Source organism: Cololabis saira, chromosome 12, assembly GCF_033807715.1.
Source record: "Cololabis saira isolate AMF1-May2022 chromosome 12, fColSai1.1, whole genome shotgun sequence".
Lineage (NCBI taxonomy): Eukaryota > Metazoa > Chordata > Actinopteri > Beloniformes > Belonidae > Cololabis > Cololabis saira.
Window position 1 is genome coordinate 30575129 of NC_084598.1, and position 17867 is coordinate 30592995.

Below are 17867 nucleotides of genomic sequence, written 5' to 3' on the forward strand. Positions count from 1 at the left end.
ATTTCAGTTATGTAATAGAAGTACAAGCCTGAATTATACAGACACAGTTGGGTTCATTATAGCCTTTACTGCATGGCTCTTGTGGTCATCTTTATTGCATGATTCTCCTTTGTTCAACTGAATCATCTAATTTCACCTATTTCTTTCTGTGATCCTCACAATTATTTTTGTTCTTTTTCTTTTGCTCCCACAAATACAATAAAAAGTTGTGAAACTGAGTCCTTATCAACCTTGGACCGGTTAGTAACTGCCCTTTCTCTGCTTGTTTGTATGGTTTTCTGCACGTGTGCCACTTTTGTGTGTCCATGCCTTAGACTCTCAACATGTCACGCACCATCTTCACACTTGCACATGAAAATAGACATGTTTTCTCACATTATTCTTGCATTCAGTGTTGTTTGGCATTTAGCTTAGCTCAAATTCCCCAAAAATTAATAATGTGATTTTTGTTTTATTTTTATTTTTTGGTCTATAAATCTATGAATGAAAATTAATCATTCCTCTTTTTTACAGGTTGGTAGTCAGCTCCCTTGAAGCGTTGGAAAGTTGCTTTGCATTAGGTTCATCCACTGAAAAGGTAAACATGAAGATTTTACTCTTTGTTGCCTTGTAAACCAATAACAAGTTAGTATGAAAATCTGTGTTTTTTTAATTTGTATTTGGACATTGTTGTTAATCCATGACTTTTAATTTTGTAGGAGAAAAACAAGGCTTCTGCACTGGAGTTGGCCACCTTACTCCTGTCCATGCCGACTCCTGCAGGTGTGCAGCAGCAGACCAAGGGGCTTCTAGCAAGCCTTCACACCAGCCGCACTGCCTACCACAACCACAAGGTCTTTATATTACAGATTATTTTTAATCAGTCATTTGTTTTCTTCTTTTTTTTTCACTTTTAATTTATGAACTAGTAAAACACGCATTCTGAGGAGAAAACTGAAAATTAAAGTTGAATTATAAGCCTGCTGTTTGCTGTGGCGGTTGGATTAGGTATTCCATCTAGTAACACAAATCTCTCCCTTCTGTTATCAGGACCAGTCCTTGCTAAGTAATGCAGTGCAGTGTCTAAATAGTTGTAGCCGTGAGGGGAAGGAGCTGGACCCTGATGTTTTCCAGAGGCTCGTGATCACTGCCCGCTCCATTGCCATCATGAGACCCAACAACTTGGTGCATTTCACTGAAAATAAGTTATTGCACTATGAGTCTGGTAAGATTCTCTTTTGCTAATGACAAATGTTTACCAGGATTATGAAACAGACATTTTTGACATTACATTGTTACACAAATACAATTTGAATCCTATTTAACGATTAGATAATCAGGTTAAGATAACTTATTCAGAGCAGCTGTTGTTTAAAATGAATTTTGATGCAGCAGAAAAATAACCTAAAAGTTTCAAACTTAATCATGTTCTTCTTCATCAGATGTGACTGAGGATGTGCTAAAACATATGGACAGTGAAAGTTGTAACTTTATATCACAACTTATGAATAACTTCTGGAAGCTTCACGCCCAGAAACCAAAGAATGCATTTCTTGCTCCTGCTTGCCTGCCTGGTAAGTGTAAAACCTGGGTCTAAGTATGTTGTCTTATGTCTTATGACAATCTACATAAGTTCTGAGTAATATGATTCATATTGTCATGGGAAGTTGATCATAAACGCATGTATACAGCCAAAAAGTATAAAAAGGGATTTATAACTTTGAAAGGAAGTCTTTAAATCCTTTTTTTTTCTTCTATACAAGGCCTGACTCATGTGGAAGCAACAGTTAATGCACTTGTGGACATTATCCATGCATACTGCACATGTGAGCTGGATTACGTCAATGTGGCATCCAAGATCTACATGCAAATGTTGCTGTGCCCTGTAAGTAAAATAATCTATTAATCACTAAAAGAGTGGCATTTTAAATAATTGCTATATATAAATTTTTAAAGTTGCTATATATTATATATAGCAACTTTATATATAATATAATTTGTTGCACACGTATGTGGAATTATGACAATAACAAATCATCCTGTTTAAAAAAAAAAAATCCAGGACACTGCTGTGAGCTTTGCTTGCAAGCAGGCTCTTATCAGAGTGCTGCGACCAAGAAACAAACGTCGTCACGTGACACTTCCATCTCCCCCACGCTCCAACACACCTATAGGTAAGTTTAATCAGACGTTAGACAAAGGATTTGCATTTACATTGTATTTTACATTTTAGGAAGTAATATTGTGTTGTTTAGTTATTATTACTCAATTATATCGTTTGTATAAGTACTGAGAGGCAAGGTTTTGAGTGTTGAGGCTACAAATCCCAGAACGTCAGTATCCAATCTCAGAAAATATGTGGTTTATTTATGTAATAAGGAGACAAGGATGATGATGATGATGACGACGCGGATGACAAAATCCAATCATCGGTGATGACTCGGGGAGAGGAAGGCCGACGAGAGAGCCAAGAACAGAGTGAAGTGGACCATGGCGACTTCGAGATGGTGGTGAGGAATAGAGAACAAATAAATTGTTTGGGCTGTATTTGACATCATTAGGGTGAAACAGTTAGTCAAATCAATGGCGTGCTCCATATTGCAGTTTGGGGATCATAATTATTGGTTCAGTATTATTCAGTATAATAATTCACCATTTACAGTTATAGTCGCAGAGCTAAAATGAATTTCATTGCAGGGGGGACTAAGTTAAAGTAATATGAAAGAGGGAGTTTCTCCAAGCAAGAAATTAAACAAGAACATGTGTTTGTGTCATAAAAGCGTTATAAACTCCATGTGACTTGCTGAACTAAAAATTACAAAAGTTCCCCAGTCATTTGAATGTCATCTCTGAATGTCACTAGTATGTTGTGAGTAATAATTTTTATGCCATTTCTAGTCTGAATCAATGGTCCTGGAAACGGCAGAGAATGTTAATAATGGAAACCCCTCTCCTCTGGAGGCTCTGCTTGCCGGGGCTGAAGGTTTCCCCCCAATGCTCGACATTCCTCCTGATGCTGATGATGAAACTATGGTAGAATTGGCTATTGCTCTCAGCCTTCAGCAGGATCAACAAGGTAAGCAGAAAGAATTGGGATAAGGCAATAATTACTGGAAAGTAAAACATTCTTCACATCTTGAGTTATTGTTCAGACCCAAAGATTTAGTTTTATTGGAACTCCAGGCTGTTATAATACTCAGGTTGTGATAGTGGTCGAATGAATAAATGAACAAACAAACTTTTAAACTATTCTGACATGTACCACAAATGGAAGATTTTGAGTTAAATGTGTTTCTGGATCATCACTTTGGGTCAGTGCTTAGATATACAATTCAACTATAATTCAATTATAATATACATTTTGTCATTTATAGGCAGCAGCAGCAGTGCTCTTGGCCTTCAGAGCCTTGGCCTGTCTGGTCAGGCCCCAAGTTCTTCTTCACTTGATGCAGGGACTCTGTCAGACACCACAGCATCAGGTAATAACACAGTCTCCACATTAATACATGTAAATTCCAAAACGGAAATTCATCATTTCATAATGAGTGCTATTTGTTGTTTTGCTTAAATTGACAATAAAGCTTTACTTTATTTTATTTTTTTATCCTCTTGGTTATCACTTGTCAATCTAAATCTTAGCTTTACAATTTCCTATTTCATAAACTGTGTCCATAATGGGCTTACCAGAAAAATAAGCAATAATAGAAGGAATTATTTTGTTTATGTAAATGGTTTATTGCATTGCTTGGTGAAGAAGTATAAACTAAGATTACATATCCTGGCCAGATGACTGTGGTGTATTTACTGTTACAGCTATTGCTATAATTTCAGCCCCGGCATCAGATGATGAGGGCAGCACGGCTGCTACTGATGGCTCTACGTTGCGGACCTCGCCAGCTGAACATGGAGGCAGCGTGGGCTCAGAGAGTGGGGGTTCAGCTATCGACTCTGTTGCAGGGGAACACAGTGGTGGGTTATTTCAGAAAAAGAAGCCAGTCTAATATTCGAAAATACCTGAAACTAGTTGTACAAGTTATACATATATTTTTCCTCATACCCCATTTTGTGGTTTGCATAAACCTATGGACTATTATGCTGTGTAGCTAAAGTCCTCAGGGCCACCGTTATTATGAAAAAGCATATTTCGCTTTGTGACTATGTCTTAATACTTTTTCTATCTATATTATTGTGTTTGTTCCCAGTTGGATTTGACAATCTTTTGCATCCTTTTGTGCAGTGTCAGGACGCAGCAGTGCATACGGAGACACTACAGTGGAAGGCCACCCTGCTGGTCCAGGAAGTGTAAGTTCCAGTACTGGAGCCATCAGTACCACAACAGCCCAGCAGGAGGGCGATGGCTCAGAGGGAGAGACTGAAGGAGACATCCACACAAGCAACAGGTCAGTCCTGAATGCAGGAGAGTTTTGGTTGATATAGAAGATTCAAGTTCAAGCTTTTCTATTACACCTTTGCGAATAAGTGGACTATCAAATCACCTGAAAAAACACATCCTGGAAACTCCTAAGCGATATACAGGATTACTTTTTCGATATTTGGTTTTGTGCAAATCTAGGGGTAATGGAAATTTAACTTGATATCTAATGTCCACGAGTACCACAATTGACATGAGTATGAAGACATTGAGTAAGGGTTTGCGGTTTTTTTGGGGGTGTTTTTTTTTCCCAGCGCCATGTTAGGAAGATACTAAGATAAAAAGAATATGGGTCGTTCAGTAAAAAGATGAAACCCCTCTTACTACTTTTTTGTTTGTTTTTAGGTTGCACATGGTTCGTCTTATGCTTCTGGAGCGCTTACTGCAGCACCTTTCACAGCTCCACAATGTGGGTGGAGTTCAAGCCATCCCATACATGCAAGTCATTCTTATGTTGACATCTGACCTTGATGGTGAAGATGAAAAGGATAAAGGTGCCTTGGATGACCTGCTTGCACAGCTCATTGCTGAGCTTGGCATACACAAGAAGGTAATCGCTGTCTTTTTATGAATTGACTTCAAAATACCATTTCTTTTACTAATTCCATGTCCTTTTTCTGCAGGATGTGTCTAAAAAGAATGAACGAAGCTCCATCAATGAAGTTCACCTGGTCATCATGAGATTGCTAAGTGTCTTCATGTCTCGTACCAAGTCTGGCTCAAAGTCTTCTTCTGAGGTATCATAGTAGTACAGGCTTCACAAAGTAAATGTTTATTTCAGTTAAATACAAGAATATAAAGCCAAAATCATTAAGAAGCTGAAAATATTAGATACTGAATTGCTTTACCTCATGATACATTATAGTTTTATTATATATTATAATGGTAATACATTATATTACGCATTACTTTTATATTTGTTCTCATGAAAAACAGCAAATTAATTTGACAAGTACATTTTCACAACATTTCATGAACATTTAGGAAGTTAACCATGTGGTTTACAACATATAATTTAATAACTTTGGCTCTTGAACGTTTCTCTGTTTTTTTTTTTTTTTTTTGCAGTCATCATCATTGATTTCCAATGCGACAGCGACGGCCTTGCTCAACCTGGGTGCCATTGACTACTGCCTTCATGTCCTGAAGTCGCTCCTGGAGTTCTGGAAGAGCCAGCAGGGCGAAGAAGAGCCTGTGGCCGCCAGCCAGCTCCTCCGCACACACACAGCCTCCTCTCCCCCTGACATGAGCCCTTTTTTCCTGCGCCAGTATGTCAAGGTGAGACAGAAAAACGCTTACCTTTAAACTTGAAACATTCATTCTTGTTGAAAGAAATTTCAAAACAATTTATTGTATCTGTTATCAGGGACATGCTGCTGATGTGTTTGAAGCCTACTCCCAGCTGTTGACTGAAATGGTGCTCCGGTTGCCATATCAGATAAAAAAGATTGCCGACACAAACCCTCGCATCTCACCTCCTGTCTTTGACCATTCCTGGTTCTATTATCTATCTGAAGTAAGTTATTGGGGACTCCCTGTCAGTCTTGCACACACATTTTTTCTTCTATCAGTCTCTGGTTTTTGTGAAAGATATTTGCAAATAATTTCTGTCTGTTGTCTTCTTAGTATCTGATGATTCAACAGACACCTTTCGTCAGGAGACAAGTCAGAAAGCTGTTGCTGTTTATTTGCGGCTCAAAGGAAAAGTATCGCCAGTTGCGAGATTTGCACACACTTGACTCGCATGTAAGGAGCATCAAAAAGCTGCTGGAGGAACAAGGCATCTTTCTCCGTGCTGGTGTTGTCACTGCCACATCTGGTTCAGCACTACAGTACGACACACTCATCAATTTGGTGAGTGCTCTTTGAAGAAAATAGAATCGAAAATAGTGTCTTGGTAATTTAGTGTACAAATATCAGGTATATTTTTTTCCTTCATAACCCCCATTTATAAACGTATTCATTATTTTTGTGTTGTTTCCTTGGTTTATGTTGATACACTCAGATGTTGTAAGGGGTGTTTTATTTTATTTTTCTCCCACTGAGGAACAAAAACTGCTGAAAAGTAAATAGTTTTCTTTGCTGCAGATGGAACATCTGAAAGCATGTGCTGAAATCGCCACTCAAAGGACGGTCAACTGGCAGAAATTCTGCATGAAGGATGATTGTAAGTTCCTAACTTTATTTTAAATGTAATTGGAAACAAGACTTAAACCCATTCTTGTTAACATTGTTTCTTTGTCTATTTCTTATCCATCGTACTCTTCGCTGGCCAGCCGTGTTGTACTTCCTGCTCCAGGTTAGCTTTCTTGTGGATGAAGGTGTTTCTCCAGTTCTGCTTCAACTCCTCTCGTGTGCCCTGTGTGGCAGCAAGGTGCTCGCCACCTCCTCCTCTACATCCTCATCAGTCTCAGGAGGAGGCTCTGGCAGTGCGGGACAGGCAGCACCTTCTCAGTCCTCTCAGAGCAAATCCTCCAGCAAGAAAAGCAAAAAAGAAGAAAAAGAGAAAGATAAAGAGGGTGAGATGATGAACTTGGAGTTTCCACTATTGCTTATTACTTCTGGTTTTATAAAGGGTTATACTGGATCTGGATTTGCTCTGGTCTTTGACCATAATTGGGATAGAGGTTTGATAGAAAAATAGGTGGGAGATGCTGATATTCTGACTGTATTGTATTGTGTGGACTGATCACAGGGGATGGCGTCAGCAGCCAGGAAGATCAGCTGTGCATGGCTCTGGTCAGTCAGCTTAACAAATTTGCAGATAAGGAGACACTGATCCAGTTCTTGCGCTGTTTCCTCCTGGAGTCCAACTCATCTGCTGTGCGCTGGCAGGCTCACTGCTTGGCGTTGCACATCTACAGGTACTGTTTACACACTATTACATAATGTGCTTGGGATCAACACTAATGTCCCATGCATACAGTATGGATAAGCAAAAGATTTTGTAAGAAAGAAAAAAAAAATCAAGATGAACTGATTTAAATGTAAAATTGTAAACCTGTGCTTTTATATGAAATTTTCTACAGGAACTCTAGCAAATCTCAGCAGGAGCTGCTCCTTGAACTGATTTGGGCTATATGGCCAGAGCTTCCTGCATATGGACGCAAAGCTGCCCAATTTGTTGACCTACTTGGATATTTCTCACTCAAAACCCCTCAAACTGAGAAAAAGGTCTGTAGGTGTTTGTGTTATTTTGAATCCTTGCATTGCTGTGTGTTCTACTCCCTTTTGAAGCAGCTTCCACTTCACTTGACATCCCATATCAAACAATTTTCCTGGAGTATGTTCCTAACCAGTTATTGTGAATATTTTCATCTGAGAACCTAACAAGCACATTGTTAATTATAGAAAGTCTGTATAAATAATTGTGTGTTGTGTTTCTGGCCTAGCTGAAAGAATATTCCCAGAAAGCTGTGGAAATCTTGAGGGCACAGAACCACATCCTGACAAATCACCCCAACTCCAACATCTACAAGTATGTTGCATGCTTGCTCCGTATTTAAGTAAAAAAAATGAGACGTTATTTACATTAAATTGCACTTGTTTTTTTTTTTCCTGCAGCACACTTTCTGGTTTAGTGGAATTTGACGGCTTTTATCTGGAGAGTGACCCTTGCTTGGTGTGCAACAATCCAGAAGTTCCATTCTCAGTAAGACAAGTACTTTTATACATGTTTGGCTTTTTGTATTAGATCAAGCATTCTCTAATTGAAATACCCAGGATAAAAGATATTGAGCTTAGCATACTAATGCACTGTGCTGATATCGGGGGTGATAATCTTTCTAGTACTAGTTCAAGGTTAAACCAAAATAAAGCATCTTTATGATAACAAATATAAAGTTTTAAACTTTTTTTGTTTGTCCTCATTTTTCCCTACAGAACATCAAACTGTCATCCATTAAAGTCGACACCCGCTACACCACCACGCAGCAGGTTGTCAAGCTCATTGGCAGCCACACCATCAGTAAGGTCACAGTGAAGATCGGTGACCTCAAACGCACCAAAATGGTCCGCACCATCAATCTCTACTACAACAACAGGACTGTGCAAGCTATTGTGGAACTAAAGAACAAGTATGTTACAGCAAAGAGCTATGGTTAGGTTTGTCTTTATATTGTGTGGCCACTCGGCCTGTTTTAACATGCATTTCTTGACTTATTTAGGCCTGCTCGTTGGCACAAAGCCAAGAAAGTTCAGCTTACCCCTGGCCAAACGGAGGTGAAGATTGACCTTCCTCTACCTATTGTCGCCTCCAACCTGATGATTGAGTTTTCAGATTTTTATGAGAACTATCAGGCCTCCACTGAGACCCTGCAGTGTCCACGCTGCAGCGCTTCTGTGCCTGCCAACCCCGGGGTGTGTGGCAACTGTGGTGAGAACGTCTATCAGTGCCACAAGTGCAGGTGAGCAGTGTGTTTACTCTAATATATCAGCTTTTTAGAGCAAACCTTCAAAGATAATTCTCTTTTTACAAGGTGTTTCTTTTTTTGTTTTTCCGCAGGTCTATCAACTATGATGAAAAAGACCCGTTCCTTTGCAATGCCTGCGGCTTCTGCAAATATGCCAGATTTGACTTCATGCTGTATGCTAAACCATGCTGTGCAGTGGATCCCATTGAGAATGAAGAAGACAGGAAAAAAGTAATTATATACTTATTTGACAAAAACGAACTACAAGCAAATAAGACGTCGGCTGACCATTTCTATAAAAAATAATCTTGAATGCATTTTTTTTTCTTCTTCAGGCTGTGACCAATATCAACACCTTGCTGGATAAAGCAGACCGGGTCTACCACCAGCTGATGGGCCACAGGCCACAGCTGGAGAGCCTCTTGTCTAAAGTCAATGAGGCAGCACCAGAGAAACCTCAGGTCAGTCACACAAGAGGCCTGAACGGTGCATTTAAAGTAAGAAACTAAGTATTAGAAATGAAACGTTAACAAAATTCCCTTTCAGCATGCTTGCCACTTACTGGAATGCGTCTGATACAGAGTTTATATTGATATCTTATTGTACCAGTTGGAATAAACATTTTTCTCAAGATGTTTATGTGTTGTCTCTGTTGTTTCTGATAGGATGACACAGGAGCAGGTGCAGGACTTGGTGCGTCCTCTGCTAATGTAAACAGATACATTCAGCAACTGGCTCAAGAGTACAGTGGAGACTGCAAGACATCATTTGATGAGCTTTCAAAGATCATACAGGTCAGGGGGGAAAAACACTTTGTAATTTCTTAGTTTTAGAAAACCAAAAATGTTCATGCTCATATGTAATTGCACCCCAAATGATTTCCTTACAGAAAGTGCTCGCATCCCGAAAAGAGCTGTTGGAGTATGATCTCCAGCAGAGAGAGGCTGCCACCAAGTCATCTCGCAGCAGTAGCAGCCACCAGCCCACTTTCACCGCCAGCCAGTACCGTGCTCTGTCTGTGCTGGGCTGTGGCCACACATCCTCAACCAAATGCTACGGCTGTGCCTCAGCTGTCACAGGTCACTGCATCACGCTACTCCGTGCACTGGCCACTAATCCAGCCCTTCGGCAGATACTCGTCCTTCAGGGTCTCATCCGTGAGCTCTTTGAGTATAACTTACGACGAGGCACAGCAGCCATGAGGGATGAAGTTCGTCAGCTGGTCTGTCTCCTCACAAGGTGTGTTCCTCATTTCTGTATTCATTTATTTTTATTTTTTAAATTTGTTGTCAAACTACAGAGACACAGTAAAAGTAAATAAGATATTTAACTTCCATTTTAGTGGCTAAATCATGTAACTCAAAATTGAAAAACTTGAATGTCAAATAGTGATAAAAAGCTAATTGCTAATATGCAATGTGTTGAAGTGTTGGAAAGTCATTTTCTCATGTACTTCTCATTCAGAGATCATCCAGAAGCCACTCAGCAAATGAATGATCTTATCATTGCCAAGGTGTCATCTGCCCTCAAAGGTCACTGGGCCAATCCTGACTTGGTATGTCACATATTCCTGGAATATGATTCTGTTTTTAAGCTACAAAGTCACTGTGTTAAGCAGTTCAGCTTTTTTGTCCGGTTTTCATTCGTCATCCAAACATTCTTAATGCTGTGCCCCTTCAGGTTAGTAATTTGCAGTATGAAATGCTGCTGCTGACCGACTCCATTTCCAAAGAGGGTGGATGCTGGGAGTTACGGCTGCGTTGTGGTAAGGCTCACACTCATTCTGAAACATAACATTTTTTTTTTTTTTTAAATGTTTTATCAGTCGTTTGATATTCTTATTTGTAGGAGGTGTGAATTGAAATTGGAGTAACTTAAGGTGCAGACTTAATTTCCAGATTAGTTCTCTATTGTTTTAATAGTTGCGTAACATCAGTCACACACATCAGTCTTACATTTTGACACAAATAATTGTACACTGCCATGCTTGTGGTCATTATTGGTGACAGGACATTTCTTTTTAAGATTAGTCATTTCTATGAAAATGTCATCTGATGTAGGTCTAAATGACCCTGTTTCTAATAGATTTTTTTCTTTCCTTTTTTTAGCTCTAAGTCTGTTCCTCATGTCAGTGAATATCAAGACACCTGTAGTGGTGGAAAACATCACTCTCATGTGCCTGAGAATCCTGCAAAAGCTGATAAAGCCCCCTACACCAACAAGCAAGAAGAACAAGGTAAATATGCAAATCGGTTATTTAGTTATGGTTGTATCTTTGTTTATATCTGTTTTGTGAAAGTTTTAGGTCGCAGTGAAGCAGTTTCTACTTAAGTATTTTGCTTCTAAAAGGTTCAGAGGCTCCATAGGAGCTATAAAACAAGCAATTACAATTAAAATACTTACAAAAACTGGCGTTCAGCTGATTGACTAATATTCCCACATATTAGTAAAGTTTTTTCATTGGAGTCAGGGATTGTTTTGGGGAATTAGTTTTAAAACCTGTCAGCATCAGTGAACTTTGAACATATTTTCATATTGATGTTAAATTAATTCCCTGGTGTTTGTCTGTTTAATGCCTACATCCAGCGAATTGCTCTTTAATATATCTGGCAAATGTGCACATTCCCAAACTGATTTGTCTTGGTATTTTCTTTGTTTTAAAGGATGCTGCTATTGAGTCCCTCACCACAGTCAGGCCCTACAGTAATGAAATTCATGCTCAGGCTCAGCTCTGGCTCAAGAAAGACCCCAAAGCATCTTACGAAGCCTGGAAAAAGTGCCTTCTAGCACGATGTAAGTAGCATGTCTGAATACATAAAGTATTCAGTCACATTAAGCCATTAGGAAGACCCTTACTGTTTTCGCTTCTTATGTGACCACAGGCCAGGAAACGGCAACAAAGCCTCAGGGAAAAGCTGAGTTGCGGAAGCAGTATCTGCTCGAAAAGTATGTATGGAAGTGGAAACTATTCACAAGGTCAAGGAAAGGGGAAGGCCTTTTCCCTCGTCTTCTGAAACTGAGCCATAACAACTGGCTGCGGCAGGTAACGACGGTTTTTAGTTGAAGTATTGAATACTGATTAGTGTGCAAAATTGAAACTGAAATCCTCTTTCTAGGTTCTGTTCACACCTGCCACCCAAGCTGCAAGACAGGCAGCTTGTACTATTATAGAGGCCCTTACAACAATCCCCAGCCGCAAACAACAAGTTCTTGACCTACTTACCAGGTACGAATTTTCCTCGTAACAAAAAAAAGTAACGGCATGGAAATGAAACGGTACTGAAATTACTTGCAACCATTGTTAGCAATGATGAAACTCAACAAAAATACCTTAAATGCAGCATTTCAGGCAATATTCCCTGCCTACCTGCAACAGAGCAAGTGGCATTACTATAATAACCACACATTGGCTGTGAGACGCAGCTTTCCAGCCTTCAAAATTGAATTTTTCTGATGGCGCAAACCGCTGCGCACATTAATGCAAAGACCATATGCGCAAACATGTTACCAGCAATGTACCTCTGCGAAAAAGAGTTTGAATATGTCACTGAAATCCCTTTGTGAAAGCTGACAATAAACACTAGCTGGTTTTCAAGCAAGTTACCTGGTTGTAACTACATTAAAGAGTAAACATCTTGAACAGCAAGAGGAATCCTCTCACTTTTTCCCTCATAAATTTCCCCTCTTGCTGCCAGTTACCTTGATGAACTGAGTGTGGCTGGAGAGTGTGCAGCGGAGTATCTGGGCCTGTATCAGAAGCTGATTAAGCCAACGCACTGGAAGGTCTACCTGGCTGCGCGGGGAGTTCTGCCTTACATTGGGAACCTGATTACCAAGGTAAGGCCTTAAAACATGATTCTATGCTATTGTAAGTTTGCTTTTTTATATTTGTGGTGCTAACAAATCTTTAAATGTATCAAAATGAACTGAAGTTTTGTTAGATGTGATGAAATTAAATACTGAAATGAAAATAGTTACAATAGCAATATTTTTCATATTTAATGTTAGAATTAGTTCATACATCTTATTTTTGTATAATCTTTCAATTCATTTCTATTTTTTTATCAGGAAATAGCCAATCTTCTGGCTCTGGAGGAGGCTACACTGAGCACAGACTTGCAGCAAGGCTACGCCCTCAAGAGCTTGACTGGTATGTGTGCTTTCATCTCAACACAAAATTAGAGATGATCAGGAGGATCAAGTACTAAGACTTTCAGACTAAGACTCCATAACATTAAATGTTTGTGTGTTTGGAACTGTAGGATTGCTATCTTCTTTTGTGGAGGTGGAGTCCATTAAGCGGCATTTCAAAAGTAGGTTGGTTGGCACGGTGCTTAATGGTTACCTGTGTCTGAGGAAGTTGGTGGTCCAGCGCACCAAGCTCATCGACGAGACTCAGGACATGCTTCTAGAGATGCTGGAGGACATGACAACAGGTCAGAACTGACTCCACAGCTGAATTCCACAGATGTAAAATTTTGCTTAGCAACTGACACTGATCATAACAAATTTTGTTGTAAAATTTTATAACAATCATTCTGAGTTAGTCACTTTGGTACAAACTTCATTAATTTAGGTGTGTTTTACCACATACAACAATAAAAGGATAGATTTTAAATTTAAGTTGTGCATTTTACCAAAAAAAAAAATTCTATATCTGCAAAGATGGCATTTTGAGTGTGCCTAACATCAGAAATTTAAACCTTTGAACTCAACAGGTACTGAGTCTGAAACCAAAGCCTTCATGGCCGTCTGCATAGAGACTGCAAAACGGTACAACCTGGATGACTACAGAACACCGGTGTTCATTTTTGAGAGACTTTGCAGCATAATCTACCCGGTAAGTTACCTTTACCCTGAGTAGAGATGCAATAGTTTATAGATTTAATGAAAAAACCCAACATATTTTCAATTTTGATTGCTGAATTAAATGCAGCCAAAAAAAGACTAAACCACATTCTGATTCAAAGCTTTGAAATGTTGCTTTTCTTGGTCTGAAATTAGTTGCTTGAGCATGAGTAAAAGGGTTCTTAATACCAGCGATGGGCCGTGGTTAGAGCAGGAAATTGCAAACGCATATAAGCTAGAGGTTTCTGGCATAATGCTCCCCAAGACAAAACTCATTAAAATAAGTCCCTTTTAATGAAGGTGTTAATGGTTGTGAATCTTCCTCGAGAGGACATTGAAACCTGGGGCCACCTTCTCCATGTACCGTAATGTGGTTTTAAACCACAGCGGTCCAGAGGCAGAAACAGGCTGCATTTTAAGAATGCGACTCAGTAAACCTAGCCTCCACCTTCTGAAGCCAGACCAATATCTCTCTCTCGAGGTTTTTATCTGCTGAAATGAACAGCCCGAATCTTATACATTTTCATCAAGGAAAGTCTCTGAAGTTAACACTCTACAACTGACTTGACCAGATAATTGACTAAAATCGATTTGTTTTTCTTTTTCAAGGAGGAGAATGAGGTTACAGAATTCTTTGTAACTCTGGAAAAGGATCCTCAGCAGGAGGACTTCCTGCAGGGCCGCATGCCAGGAAATCCTTACAGCAGTAATGAGCCTGGCATCGGACCTTTAATGAGGGACATCAAGAACAAGATCTGTCAAGATTGCGACCTGGTGGCGCTCCTTGAAGACGACAGTGGCATGGAGGTAAAGAAGCAATATACTTTGTTTTAGTCATTTTTTACTATCGCATTCTTCAGTTTCTTCAAGACATTTTAGTACCTGATATATTATAAGACACCTACCGTATGAAATACCTGTCTGATTATTTTCAGCTCTTGGTAAACAACAAAATCATCAGTTTGGATCTGTCGGTAGCAGAGGTCTACAAGAAGGTGTGGTGCCCGACAAACGAGGTGAGCCTCATGAAATAAGGAAAATGCGGAAGTATTGTTGCGATGTTGTAATGTAGTTACTGTTTGTCATTGAGCCTACTTGCCATTTATCTTTCAAAGGGTGAGCCAATGAGAATCATCTATCGCATGAGAGGTCTCCTTGGAGATGCTACTGAGGAGTTCATAGAGTCACTGGACTCAACCACAGGTTCGGTGTAATTTACTTTGACCCTTTACTGATATCTATTTTTTTTGTATGTCATGTTTTGTCAGTACGAGATCCTCTTGTCTTCCTGTTTTTTCCCTTAACATGCTGTTTTGTTTGCTCTTCATATTCCAAGACTTCATCACACTGCACAAGATGTTTTTTTTGTTGTTTTTTTTGGTCGGAAATATGACAAAAATATTGTCTTTCCCTTTATTACAGATGAGGAGGAAGACGATGAGGAAGTCTACAAGATGGCAGGAGTCATGGCTCAGTGTGGAGGACTGGAGTGTATGCTCAACCGGCTGTCTGGAATCAATGATTTCAAACAAGGAAGACATTTGCTCACTGTAAGCCACATCTTCTTTGTCCAAATAATAACATTTTTATATAGCTGCAATAAATTTGCATCTTTTAATTTTAAGTCATTTATCACGTAAGAAAAGCTTTGTTCCAAAGAGTTGGTTGTATTTTTTCCCACGAGACTCAATTGTTTACTGAGTGGATAGTTATGGTTCTCTTTCTCCATCAGGTTTTGCTGAAGTTGTTCAGTTACTGTGTGAAGGTGAAGATCAACAGACAGCAGCTCGTCAAACCAGAGATGAACACACTCAATGTCATGCTGGGAACTCTCAACCTGGTAGGTCTTAAATAGAGAATAGTAATTTGATATTCAATAAAATTCTGATGCTGTTGTAGTCTATATTTTTTATTTTAATCATTGAGTGTTTTGAAAAGGCTCAGTTTTAATGTTGTTGTTCTTCAGGCTTTGGTGGCTGAACAGGAGAGCAAGGACAGTGGTGGAGCCTCTATAGCAGAACAAGTTTTGAGCATAATGGAAATCATACTGGATGAAGCCAATGCAGAGATTTCGGAGGACAAGGTGAGGATATAAATCAGATTCCACTCCCTGGATTAAAAACGACCACTTAGGCTTTGAACAGTTTTTCACTTGTCTTATGTAATCGCAAACGTTTTATTTATTAATTTTTTTTTTCATTTACAGAGCAACCTTCTGCTCACGGGGGACAAAGATCAGCTCGTCATGTTGTTGGATCAGATCAACACCCCTTTTGTGCGCTCCAATCCCAGCGTGCTGCAGGGCTTGCTGCGTATCATCCCATACTTATCCTTTGGTGAACTGGAGAAGATGAAGATTTTAGTAGAGCGCTTCAAACCATACTGCAGCTTTGACAAGTGAGAATCACTCTGCTCTCACTCACAAATGAGCTCTTGTATCAAGCTTTTAAAGGGGAACGATGGTCATGTATTTAAATATACGAAACAACCATTACTGAAAGTGAAATTGTCAAATCAGATTATGATCCAATGTTTTTCAGTATCCGAGTGTTTAATCTAACTTGTTAAGACTTACTTTTGTGTTTATTTCCGAAGCTACGACGAGGAACACAGTGCAGATGACAAAGTCTTTTTGGATTGCTTCTGTAAAATCGCTGCTGGAATCAAAAACAACAGCAACGGCCATCAGCTGAAAGATCTCATCCTCCAGAAGGGAATCACACAGAGTGCATTAGACTACATGAAGAAACATATCCCAAATGCAAAAAAGTACGTCTCCTTCAGCTTTAAATACCTAAAGATGCTCTTTGAAAATCTGTGATATGATCATGTGTGTGCTAGATTTTTGAAAGTGGAAAGAAAAAAGATGTTTTTTTTTTCCCCTGAACTTTCAGCCTGGACGCAGACGTGTGGAAAAAGTTCCTCTCTCGACCAGCTCTACCCTTCATTCTGAGACTTCTCCGTGGTCTGGCAACCCAGCATCCACCCACACAGGTACAAAATACCTTAAATCTCTACTGTCTTATACCCAAAATGATTCCTCTGGACAGTTTCTATGTGTAGTGGATTGACCCTGGCAAAGAAATCTTTTTATCTAACTTGAGCGTCTTTTCCTTCCTCTTTTGTGTCAAGATGTTGATAGGCACAGATTCAATAACGAACTTGCACAAGCTGGAGCAGGTATCCAGCGATGAAGGCATCGGAACACTAGCGGAGAATCTTCTTGAGGCGTTGAGGGAGAATAGTGATGTCAATCTGAAGATTGAAGCAGCTCGTAGGGAAACCAGAGCTGAGAAGAAGCGCATGGCAATGGCCATGAGACAGAAGGCCCTGGGAACTCTGGGAATGACGGTAGGTTTTCTTTTTAGTTTTTAGTAGTCTCTCACAACAATTTATGCAACAAATTGTCATGAATATTTTTATGCATTATTTTTTTAATGTTTGCCAATAAGACCAATGAGAAGGGGCAGGTGGTTACGAAGACTTCACTTTTGAAGCAAATGGAGGAGCTGATAGAAGAGCCGGGTTTGACCTGCTGCATCTGCAGAGAGGGTTACAAGTTTCAGGTATTGTATATTTGATTAATTGATTGATTGGATTTAGCTCTGGGGCAGTTGGAGGCAATTCTAAAACCCTACGTACAAATGACAACATGCTCTTCATAATATGTTGAAATATGTCGTTTTTAAAATAACATTTCAATTATTTTTTCTGTTTCACCAGCCAACCAAAGTCCTGGGTATTTACACATTCACAAAGCGTGTGGCCTTGGAAGACTTTGAAAACAAGCCTCGCAAGCAGCAGGGCTACAGCACTGTATCGCACTTTAACATAGTCCACTACGACTGTCATCTGGCAGCTGTCAGGTAGCAGCTAACGTCATTTACACCCATGCTGAGAAAAATACTATTCATTCATACTGTTCATGTCATGTCACCTTGCATTGCAATTCTTGCGTTGACAACTTTTTATTAATTTCTTCTTGAACCAGGTTGGCTCGTGGGAGAGAGGAGTGGGACAGTGCTGCTCTCCAGAATGCTAACACCAAGTGCAATGGACTGCTTCCTGTCTGGGGGCCACATGTGCCAGAATCAGCATTTGCTACGTGCTTAGCAAGGTACACATTAGAGGGCTGCGTTGGCACCCGGCGGGACCCAACTTAAATCTTGCGGGAGCGGGCGGTTTGAACTTTGCTG

General features: G+C 39.7%; 1 protein-coding gene across 8 annotated transcripts in view; it reads left to right on the top strand.

The window, feature by feature from the left end:
• The window catches only part of ubr4 (ubiquitin protein ligase E3 component n-recognin 4), a 64533-nt gene that overhangs the window by 43070 nt on the left and 3596 nt on the right, over positions 1 to 17867 (top strand). For 5 of the 8 annotated variants that reach the window (XM_061736537.1, XM_061736541.1, XM_061736544.1 and 2 more), the window contains 52 exons: positions 207 to 239; positions 514 to 577; positions 699 to 833; positions 1030 to 1204; positions 1422 to 1553; positions 1743 to 1864; positions 2042 to 2153; positions 2359 to 2489; positions 2878 to 3055; positions 3354 to 3458; positions 3811 to 3948; positions 4217 to 4379; positions 4757 to 4961; positions 5035 to 5148; positions 5480 to 5689; positions 5778 to 5927; positions 6038 to 6265; positions 6500 to 6578; positions 6688 to 6930; positions 7107 to 7275; positions 7441 to 7585; positions 7804 to 7889; positions 7976 to 8063; positions 8294 to 8487; positions 8578 to 8817; positions 8916 to 9054; positions 9159 to 9284; positions 9489 to 9617; positions 9713 to 10062; positions 10288 to 10378; positions 10504 to 10588; positions 10932 to 11059; positions 11487 to 11616; positions 11706 to 11866; positions 11940 to 12049; positions 12519 to 12660; positions 12892 to 12973; positions 13086 to 13259; positions 13542 to 13663; positions 14281 to 14478; positions 14607 to 14687; positions 14787 to 14874; positions 15094 to 15221; positions 15404 to 15511; positions 15638 to 15754; positions 15878 to 16068; positions 16267 to 16440; positions 16566 to 16665; positions 16804 to 17022; positions 17124 to 17237; positions 17395 to 17537; positions 17663 to 17788. In XM_061736537.1, the coding sequence (XP_061592521.1) occupies positions 207 to 239; positions 514 to 577; positions 699 to 833; positions 1030 to 1204; positions 1422 to 1553; positions 1743 to 1864; positions 2042 to 2153; positions 2359 to 2489; positions 2878 to 3055; positions 3354 to 3458; positions 3811 to 3948; positions 4217 to 4379; positions 4757 to 4961; positions 5035 to 5148; positions 5480 to 5689; positions 5778 to 5927; positions 6038 to 6265; positions 6500 to 6578; positions 6688 to 6930; positions 7107 to 7275; positions 7441 to 7585; positions 7804 to 7889; positions 7976 to 8063; positions 8294 to 8487; positions 8578 to 8817; positions 8916 to 9054; positions 9159 to 9284; positions 9489 to 9617; positions 9713 to 10062; positions 10288 to 10378; positions 10504 to 10588; positions 10932 to 11059; positions 11487 to 11616; positions 11706 to 11866; positions 11940 to 12049; positions 12519 to 12660; positions 12892 to 12973; positions 13086 to 13259; positions 13542 to 13663; positions 14281 to 14478; positions 14607 to 14687; positions 14787 to 14874; positions 15094 to 15221; positions 15404 to 15511; positions 15638 to 15754; positions 15878 to 16068; positions 16267 to 16440; positions 16566 to 16665; positions 16804 to 17022; positions 17124 to 17237; positions 17395 to 17537; positions 17663 to 17788 (7395 nt within the window). The remainder of the gene's footprint in view (positions 1 to 206; positions 240 to 513; positions 578 to 698; positions 834 to 1029; positions 1205 to 1421; positions 1554 to 1742; positions 1865 to 2041; positions 2154 to 2358; positions 2490 to 2877; positions 3056 to 3353; positions 3459 to 3810; positions 3949 to 4216; positions 4380 to 4756; positions 4962 to 5034; positions 5149 to 5479; positions 5690 to 5777; positions 5928 to 6037; positions 6266 to 6499; positions 6579 to 6687; positions 6931 to 7106; positions 7276 to 7440; positions 7586 to 7803; positions 7890 to 7975; positions 8064 to 8293; positions 8488 to 8577; positions 8818 to 8915; positions 9055 to 9158; positions 9285 to 9488; positions 9618 to 9712; positions 10063 to 10287; positions 10379 to 10503; positions 10589 to 10931; positions 11060 to 11486; positions 11617 to 11705; positions 11867 to 11939; positions 12050 to 12518; positions 12661 to 12891; positions 12974 to 13085; positions 13260 to 13541; positions 13664 to 14280; positions 14479 to 14606; positions 14688 to 14786; positions 14875 to 15093; positions 15222 to 15403; positions 15512 to 15637; positions 15755 to 15877; positions 16069 to 16266; positions 16441 to 16565; positions 16666 to 16803; positions 17023 to 17123; positions 17238 to 17394; positions 17538 to 17662; positions 17789 to 17867) is intronic. The other 3 variants (XM_061736542.1, XM_061736546.1, XM_061736538.1) reach the window with 2 other exon arrangements.